Below are 10,420 nucleotides of genomic sequence, written 5' to 3'. Positions count from 1 at the left end.
GGTCCTTTTCCAGAGGTCCCAAGTTCAATTCTCAGAACCCACATCAGACAGCTCATAACTGTAACTCCAATTCCTGGGGGTCCAACTCTTATTGCTAGACTCCACTGGCACCCCCACAAACATGGTATGCACACACATAGATACATAAATAAAGATATTTTTAGAAACTTGTTTTTTAAAGAGCTAGTGCTTACAGAGTACAGCTAGCATGCACCCTTGGAACTTTCTCCACGATCATACTTAACTGACGTGCATGGAGCAGGGCATGTGGGCCCTGAGATAACCTTAGCTGAAAGGCTGCTCTCTGTGTGTAGGCAGTTACGGAGAAGGACCCTGTGTGTTTGGAGGGGGTGCAGAAGTTGAACGCTGTCTCTTTCCAGCTGGTTACTTTTTAAAAGTTATATTTCCTTCCTTTGCATGACATACGTGTGGACCTTTATAGCAAATGCTTTTAGTATAAATAGATGACATTCACCAAGTAAACCCCGAGGAGGCCTCTTACGCCATCAGGATGTCTATTTGACTGAGCAATGCAGTATCACAGGGTGATGGCCACATGCTGGAAGCTTTGATTGTGGGTACCATCGTGGCACTGTGTGGACGACTGTAGATCTCCACCTGGCTCCTCACCCTTCCCTCACCCTTTCATCACTTCTCCTGTGACATCACTCTCTCCATCCCCACTTCCACCTCCCTTGCTGTGGAATTGGCAGCTGGGCTATGTGGTGCTTATGTCGCAGGAATTCTTTGATTTCTATTTCTATACTTTGATTGTATAGTATCAGCTCACACGCTAACACCACTGCTTGGACGTTTAGGCCTGTGCACTACAACAGGAGTCCCAAAGGCCACTGATATTTTTAGGTCAACTAGGATCTGAAACAGAAACATACAATCTTACCCAATTCCGGGCCAGTTAAGTGTAGTGTGTCACCCAGTTGCCGAAATTCCACCACCTTTTAGAAACAACACCGGTCTCTCCTGTCACTTTCATGCTTACCTCTGACAAGTTCTGAATGGATGGCGAGGGTTATGATACAAAGGGGAGGTGGCTGGACACCGCAGATGGTATCATCAATACTATACTGGCCATGGCAGAGGGAAGAGCAGCTGAAGGCAGGAGCATTGTGGAGATAGATGATGATAAAAATTGGTCTTCCTCTATAAATACAGCCAAAGTAATACCTACAGAGGAGCAATGGGGAGAAAAGAAGAAAATGTCAATACCCACAGCTCAGGAGGCTATGAAACTCTTAAGTACTTAATCATAGGTATCGTTGCTTTCAAGACCACAAATCCATCAAGTACATGTCCCTTAAAAAATGAATTGATTGCTGTGTTCCACTGTAATAACACACATGCGTACTCCATTTCTGGATATCTTGAGACTGTCTCCCAGTCTTTACCCTGGTGTCTCTTCCCCAAACCCTGTATCTGAAGGTTCCTTATCAGTTGCAGTCGAACGATCCCCGCCCATCCCTCCCCACATGTCTGCCAGAGCCTGTGCGCAGGTATCTTGTGATGTGACCCTAGCCATGAAGAGATTCCCTGTCTTTAAAGTATCACCCAGGCCTATTTCTGCCTGAGCTCTGACCCAGTTTGCCCTGGCTGAACTGGCATCTGTCTTCTCTTTGCTCTGACCCAGCTTTTCCTGATTGAGCTGGCTGCTGTCTTCTTGGTTCCTAAAGCTACAGTTCCAAGAAGCCAACCCCCCATTCTGCTCAAATGTCTCCTGGTTTTAAGGTATCTCAGCCTCTGATCCTAGGTTGAGCCCTTCAGATAACATCTCTAGGAGACAGGGCTGGTAATGACTAGCAAGTTCACATTTTCTGTGTGGTGAGTAAGGAAAGCTTCTGGCATGCCTGCACAAGCCTTCTCTGGCTTAGTGAATATTCTGCTACATCTCTCTGTTTCTCCTTCTGTGATGTCTTGGGTCTTTGTACCTTTAACACCTTTTCCTTTTCCTTTTTTATAATTTTATCCAAAGCACATGTATACATGTGTACCAAATATAATCCTTGGCTAACTGTTCCCCACTCAGAAATTAATAATCTCTACTTAAAGCAAAGAGGTGCAATTGCATCTTTTCCTGAAAACGCATGAGTTCCAGGACAAATGCTTATCCTGTTATCCCTGGGTTAATTTTATATCTCCACATGGCACAGCTACATGAGCAGCTACTGTCATTCTATTTCTTTTGCTATGAATGCATTAATAAAATATATTTGCTAGAAATTTCCACTTGATCTACAATTAGGTTCAATAGCTATCATTGGTCTATATTGAATTTCTCAAACTTTATCAAATTCTCCATAGGAAAATAGTCATGACAATGGGTATTTATAGATCACCAGAGCTAGACACCTTGCCTTGGACACAGAAGCACATAGGGAATTTTACTTCTGATAATGTTCTAGAACCATTCTTTGAAAGTGAGGCAAGAGTTGGAGATGGAGCGATGGCTCAGCAGTTATGAGCACTGGCTACTCTTTCAAAGGCCCTAGGTTCAATTCCCAGTACCCACAGGGCAGCTCACAGCTTTCTGTAATTCTAGTTTGCAGGGGATCTGGCACCCTCATACAGATATGCATGTAGTATGAACACTGATGTACATGTTATACCCAAATACACAAAGTCTCCCAAAAGCCAACAAGGAGATCGAGTCCCATATGTGATAGCAAAGAGCCTTTATTTTAGTTTACAAACTCGGTCTCTTGCATGTCCAACATATTGGAATAAACAGAGATCCCCGAGTTCATTTAGAGTTGGGTTTTTATAGTAGTTAGGGTGGGGGTGAGGGCTTTCTAAGGTTCAGGACCCTTTATTGGCTGACATTTGTCTAGGGGTGTCCTGGTGAGTGTGCTGGCAGGAGATCCTATCTACAGTGGTTGGAACGTTAGGCATTTCCTTTGGATGGTCTGTTCTTGGGTGGTGCTCAGGTAATCTCAGTTTGTGGTCCTTTCTGCAATCAGGTATTGCTTCAGGGTAAACTACTGAGACCCAGGCCTCCATTAACCTTATCATGGCTGAGTCCTACTCTGGCAGGTGATGATGGTTGGAAGTAAAGAACTGCCTTTGGGTGATCTGTTCATATTTAGCTTATCATGGCTGGCTCCTACATACATAGAATAAAAATCAATAAATCATTTAAAATTACATTATTAAAAAAAAAGTAAGTGTAGCAGGAACAGTGGACAAGCTAAGCACATCTCCACCAATTTTCCTCCCCATGCAGGGCACTAGGAGTTAACTCTCATTGCTCCAGGGTTCCTGGGCTCTTGAGGAAGCCTGTCAGAGGAGTTGGTTCATACTGAGCCTGAGGGGCTAGCATCTTACCTCACTGGAAGGGCACTTCCTTTAAGGTATAGTGAGGTTCCATGCAGTCCTGAACTTTGGCCCATTAGAGAGACCTTCCTTATTCCCATGGCTTCTTCCCTCTATGGGAACTCTCACCGACTTCTGCCGTTCTTTTCAACTACAAACCCAACCATCTAGACAGACACTAAGAGCCACAGCCGCAGCAGCCTCTGTTGTGTGGAATATTATTTTAACATGGGCTATATTCGTTTATGTTGTGGAATATTTGTTTAATGATGCAAAGATGTGTTGCATTCTTTTATGTCACATTTATTTAACTCTGTGATTCTTTGCCTGTCTAACACACCTGATTGATCTAATAAAGAGCTGATTGGCCAATAGCTAGGCAGGAAAAAGGATAGGCGGGACTGTCAGGAAGAAAGAAAAAATAGAAGGAGAAATCTGGGAAGAGACTGAGGAGTTGGAAAAGGAAGAGAAGAGGGAGCCTGGGGCCAGTCACACAGCCATACAGCCAGACACAGAATAAGAAGGAAAGGAAAGATATACAGAAATAGAGAAAGGTAAAATCCCAGAGGCAAAAGATAGATGGGAAACCTTGAGTTAAGGAAAACTAGCTAGAAACAAGCCAAGCTAAGGCAGGGTATTAATAAGAAAGAATAAGTTTCTGTGTATTTATATGGGAGCTGGGTGTCGGGCCTCCCAAAGAGTTAAAAAACAACAACAAGAATTTTCCACAAATTTCTTGCTTCCTCTGTTCTATCCAGTATAGTTTGAATACGTTACTGTGTGGTGACAATGGGAGACATTACAACTCAAGGTGGTCTAGCCAGCTTGCTGACAGCAGAAAGGCCTGACCATGACATCATGCACATGAAAAGTTTTTGTTCATTCTTCACTGTTGTTTTTCTCTTCTCTCCTTTTCTTTTTTTTTATCTTTACAGTTTTTAGAAGGCTGCAATTGGTGAGGGAAATTCAGGTCTTGAGCAATTAAAAAATGATGATCAAGAATGCAAGGTTAGCTGACTGCAAGAGAAGACAGGGTCTTCTTAGAGAAGAAACAAGAGAGACATCATTACACAAGTGTGTCACCTCTGGTTTTGAGTAAGACTCTGGGAACTTACATAAAACAGAACTAACTAATAGAATACTTCACTCAAAATTCAGAAACCAATTTAATGATATCCATTGTCCTGAGAAAGCTGTTTTAATAACATAGTCAAATTTGTATCTTTTTACAATGTCAAGTTTTATTAAATAGCAATAAATTTTAATAGCTTTAAGAGCAAATATTCTTGTTTTTACCTTGGTACTCATAAGAATCGGGAATCATGGATTCTTTTATTTCATTCCTATCTTAGTTGCTAATTAATTAACTTTTAGATCCCATACCATAGTTCACATAATTGTAGGTTACAAAATAAGTCTAGAAAGGAACAAAAGCCTCAAGGATCTAAGGAGGCTTACAAAAGGTACCATAGGTGTAAATAAAGTGTGTGCAGATGCCCAGATGAGTCAGTAATAGCCCACTCTGAAAACTGCTCAGACTAAAGCCTGCCAAAGCACAAGACTGGCTTTAAATGCAGTTAGCAGGCCAGGGGCTGAACCTCTGGAAGTTCAATTAATATGTCATCCATGGTAACCATGCTGAGCTAAAGCTCTGGACAGTAGCTCAGGAGGTAGTAGCCTATCAACACTGCGATGCAGACCCAGACGGTTGGATGCTAAGGCCTGTGGAAAGTGGTTGGGTACCACTGGTCCCAAGTGTTGAGTGTCTAGGAGCATCCTCTGTCTTTTAATGCAGTGTGAAGTATGCTCTGAATCTTTACATGAAACAAAACTCCCCAACTGGTGTACTTACTCAAATGCAAATTTGTATTTTGCTGGATTATTTTGAACTTGATTTTGTTGTCATATGCTTGCTATTTCTGTTCTCTTCAGAATATATATTTAAAGGGTGAATGGAAGATGATTTGGGAATATCAGTAATTAACAAACAAAATCTATGTTTTTCTAAACACAAAACAAAGATTTCTCACTAAAATAATATTGACTGCCTGGATGAACATATTAATTTACAAATGGTCATGACAAAAGCTCTGTAAGAGGAACTTCAGTTGGTAATGCTTTTAAATGCAGTTCCTTTATGAGTGACTTAGAACCAGATTCACATAAAAGGAGACAAAGTACCTGATTTTTATCAACCTCACCATGAATTAATATTTAATACTTAGGGTTTTTTTCACTTCATTGACTGATAAAACAGACGTATATTTTAGTACATACTAACAAGAATTGTTTTCTATTTTTATCCCTTTGTATTTTGACTCTTCTATTTGGCTTATTAAATATAATAAAGCAATATATTATAGGAAAGTTAAGAAAAAATATTTCTCTGTTGCTTTTATTATCTAATTTTTGCTTCAGTACAAATGAGCTTTACTTTAGCTTAGTGTTTCAGAATCTATTTGACTATTGCGAACTTAAGACACAGGTACATCTAGAGGGGTTGTTGTTTTGTATAAACTTGTTCTTTGGAAACTCTTTCCTGAAATGACACGCCATGATCTAATAATAAAAGTTGATGTTATATCCCTCGATGTCACTGATGTATTGAAGAAGAGGACATGTGTATTCCTGGATACAAAAAACATGAGGATCCATTCAAATAATTCCAAAGAGTTGTAAAGCTTTTGATATCTTCCCATTTCAAATAAGGAGTTCTTTTCATTTGTAATCACTGAAGATCCATAATAGAGCTGAAAGAAAAGTAGCAGGAAAAGCCATGCTAGCAATGGATTTTGAACGGATCCCATTTGGATAGGCTAGAAACCCCCTGTCAAGCATATCTGCCTACCTTCTGACTGGGCAGTGACTGAAGAAACAACTGTGTTATTGGATGCAGCCATGCAGCCTTTATCACAGATCACTGCATCCGTGAGAAAGACCACTATGCCCAGGAACCCAAAGTACTGCGTGCTAAGTAGAGATTCTAGGGACTGCGATCTGAGAATTCTATCCCCAAGCTGTCTTGCAAGAGCAAACAGAAAGAAATCTTTAAAGTATTTACACCTAACATAAGAATCTTCTCCAGAGTACAAAGTTGTGAGATAGGGCAGGACAGAGCTGACCCTCACAGGAAGGTGTCTTCAATGGTTGGTTATTCTGATGTCCCAAATTTATTCATCAATATGTAGTAAACCTAATAGCAAAAAAGAATCATTTTTTACTCAAATACTTAGTCATATATTCATATCACAAGAATTCCTTTAGTCACAAGTAATATCTGTATAAAACATTAACATGTAATTCAACTATCAGGAGAGAAAAAAATGAACTACTGACATTAATTTAATGAAGTAATGAACTACACTAGATGCAAGATAGAATGAATATCGAATAGTTGCAAAAGGCATAGAAAATTCAGCATGAAGTGATAAGACTCAAGAATTATGTAGGACGTGGTTCAAAATATAAGGAAAAAACTTTTAAAAGTACCATTGTTGATGCTTACATTTACTTCTTTCATCCAGCTTAGTTTAGATTCATGATGATACATCAGAATGGATGAACTTGAGTTTAAACTTTGACTTGCGTAATATCTTACTGCAAATATTCAAGCCAGAAATCAAGAGGGTTAGGAGATGAACATTCTTTCCTATAACCTATATTGTTTGGGCCACTGCTAATGCCAAGTGCTTCACAAAACCCCACAAAAACAGATAATTAGTTGACTCTCCAACTCTTTATTTCTACAGCCCACGGAGCTGCCATGCACTGTGGAAATGGAGTCAATTTACCAGAACTCCACTGACTTCATCCTGCTGGGCCTCATCACACACCCTGCATTTCCGGGGCTGATCTTTGCTGTGGTCTTCTCCATCTTTGTGGTGGCTGTAACTACCAACTTGGTCATGATTATGCTCATCCGTGTGGACTCACGTCTTCACACACCCATGTACTTCTTGCTCAGTCAGTTGTCCATCATGGATACGGTTTACATCTGTATCACTGTCCCCAAGATGCTCCAGGATCTCCTGTCCAAAGACAAGACCATTTCCTTTCTGGGATGTGCACTACAAATATTTCTGTACCTGACCCTGACTGGGGGAGAGTTTTTCCTGTTGGGCCTCATGGCTTATGATAGGTTTGTGGCTGTGTGCAACCCTCTACGGTACCCCATAATCATGAGTCCGAGAGTGTGTTTGCTTATGGTGCTGGGTTCTTGGGCCGGTGGGTCTTTGGATGGATTCATGCTGACACCTGTCACGATGAGCTTTCCCTACTGTGGATCTCGAGAGATCAACCACTTTTTCTGTGAGGGCCCAGCTGTTCTGAAGCTATCCTGCACAGACACATCGCTCTATGAAACCCTGATGTATGCGTGCTGTGTGCTGATGCTTCTCATCCCGATCTCCATCATCTCAGTCTCCTACACGCGCATCCTCATCACTGTCTACCACATGAGCTCTGCCGAGGGCCGGCGGAAAGCCTTCGCCACCTGTTCCTCCCACATTATAGTGGTCAGCATCTTTTATGGGGCAGCCTTCTATACCAACGTACTGCCCCATTCCTACCACACCCCTGAGAAGGACAAGGTCGTGTCGGCCTTCTACACCATCCTCACTCCCATGCTGAACCCCCTCATTTACAGCTTAAGGAACAGAGATGTGGCTGCAGCTCTAAGAAATGTCCTGCGGAAACATGGCCTCTCCCGCACATTACAAGTGGGGCACGTGCCTGGGAAATACTAGCAGGATGGAGCCAAAAAGAAAACCACAAGCCAATATCCCTCATAAACATAGATTATAAGATTCTTAATAAAATACTTGCAAATCAAATACAAGCAAATACCAAATAGATAATCCACTATAACCAGGTTAGTTTTATCCCAGAAATAAAGGCATGGTTCAAAATCACATAATTGGATTTAAAAACAAATGTCATATTATCTATGATGCAGAAAAGGATTTTCATGCTATACAATATGACTTTAAAATAAAAGTCATAGAAAGAGTACGACTAGATTACACCCCAACATAATAAAGCCTACATATAAGAAAATCCACAGCCAGTATCGTCTTAAGTAGAGAGGAATTTAGGCAACCTCATTAAAATTAGGAATAAGATGGAACTGTCCTCTTTCCCCACTCCTTTCCAGTATAGCTCTTGAAGTACTCGCTAGAGCATAAGAGAAGGAAATTACATGAAATAAAATGGGAGAAGAACTCAAATTATTCCTGTTTGAAGATACGTTTTATACATGAGACTCCAAACATTCTGCTGGAAAATGTCTAGAAATGACGAACACTTTTATCAAAGTGTGAATGAATCAACTTACAAAGATTTTTAAACTTTCCATATACCAATAACAAACCTGCTGAGCAAGAGATCATGGACACACTGCTATCACTATTGGCCTCAATAAAATAAAATAAAATATCTATGAATAAACCTAACTAGAAAATGAACAGCTTCTACAGAATATTAGAAACAAACAAACAAGCCCAATTTAAATCTGAAGAAAAATACCAAGGAAGAGAGCAGAGGCAATCACATATTCATATTTGTGGCCCCTGTAACCACTGAGGGCCCTATGAATATCCAAAGATTGGGTTAACAACTGTGACTGTTTTGGCATCTATGAGTTGTGCCCCTACAGGGGCCATGCTGTACTAAGAGGTCTGCACTGCCACCCAGGTCCATAGTGATGTCCAAGTCAAAGCTCCTGCTGAGGGCCATGTCAGGATCTATAGCCCTGTTGCAACCAGGCTCTGTGTTTATGTCAGTGGCTCCTATTGCCATAGAGGGCTGTGCAGAGTCCTATAATCTGGGCTGACACCTAAGGCTGTGTTTCTATTTGAGGGCCATGTTGCTACCAAGGCCATACATAGCTTGGTGGTCTATGCTGCCACAAGGGACCATAGAGACATCTGGACCTAAACTGTGCCAAGTGTCATATCTATGTTCATGGTCCTACCACAACCAGGGTCTGCACTGATGTCTGTGGCCCTCTGTTACCACTGAAGGCCAAGCGGATGCCTAGGAACTGGGCTGTTACATGGGACATGTTGGTGTTTAAGTGCAATGCTGCCACTGGGCCCGTGAAGATCTGGGTGACTTGCTTGGCCAGATAGGGCCATGATAACATTCAGGGTGTGCTGCTGCCAGTGGCCATGTCCGGGTACAAGGTCCTGCTGTAGCCTGGGGTCTCTGTTTCCTCCAAAGACCGTTATGAATGATTATGTGGATGCCCAGGAACTGGGCTGCCACCTGAAGCCATGTTGCTGTTCAAGGGCCGTGCAGTCACTGTGCCCATACAGATCTGAGTGACCTGCAATGCCAGCTAGGACCATAGTAACAACCCAGTCCTGGCTGATGAGAAGGACCATGTCTTGGTCTGTTGTCTAACTGCAGTCAGGGTCTGTATTGATAACCATGGTCTGTGTTGCTACCAAGGGCAACATGGATGACTGGGGTCTGGTGACCATGTAAGGCCATGTTAGTATCTAAAGGCTATGCTGATGCCAGGACCATAGAGATCTGAGTGACTTGTGCTTCTGTCCAGGGCCATGGTGTCATTAGTAGGCATGCACAGGCAGGAGAGCATGGCGGATTCTGCTACCATACACAGACATGTTTCTAGGCCGTGCAGTGCTCTGTGTGGCAGATTTGGCTGTAACTCAGAAAGAAAGAGTTTATGTGCTGCACATTCATTCTCAGAGTTAAAGTGCTGAGTGTGTCTCCTACCTGGCAGCCACAGAGCTAGCAGAAATGGTATGTCCACCATTTTGAAATTGGAGAGAGGTGGAGCCAACATCTAGAGCAGCCACACCAAGCTGCTTAGCATTTTAAAAGCTCTTCAAGACAATAGAGAATTAAAGACAATGCCATAGGACAGATTAAGACATAAAAGACCTCTAAATAGGTCATATTATTAGATAAAGTATGTAGGCTTTGGAGAGAGAAGAAAAAGAGTACAGAAAGTCATAAAATAAAGTTAATGTTTAAAAAGGGGGTAAAAGCCAGGCGGTGGTGGCACACGCCTTTAATCCCAGCACTCGGGAGGCAGAGGCAGGCGGATCTCTGTGAGTTCGAGACCAGC

The 10,420-nt window shown here is 41.9% G+C and overlaps 1 protein-coding gene across 1 annotated transcript; it reads left to right on the top strand.

The window, feature by feature from the left end:
* Positions 1-7,100: 7,100 nt before the first annotated feature.
* LOC101990400 (olfactory receptor 2T2-like) lies at positions 7,101-8,069 on the top strand. The gene has a single exon (XM_005348666.1). It carries the CDS (start codon positions 7,101-7,103, stop codon positions 8,067-8,069), a length of 969 nt encoding a protein of 322 aa, XP_005348723.1.
* Positions 8,070-10,420: the final 2,351 nt, after the last annotated feature.

Source organism: Microtus ochrogaster, chromosome 6 (genome assembly GCF_000317375.1).
Source record: "Microtus ochrogaster isolate Prairie Vole_2 chromosome 6, MicOch1.0, whole genome shotgun sequence".
In the NCBI taxonomy this organism is placed as follows: Eukaryota; Metazoa; Chordata; class Mammalia; order Rodentia; family Cricetidae; genus Microtus; species Microtus ochrogaster.
Note: the sequence above shows the minus strand (reverse complement) of the source record. Positions and strands in the feature narration are given on the sequence as shown.

Bases quoted from the DNA above. Each gene is read 5' to 3' on its own strand.
- LOC101990400 (XM_005348666.1), top strand. From the start codon at position 7,101: ATGGAGTCAATTTACCAGAACTCCACTGACTTCATCCTGCTGGGCCTC.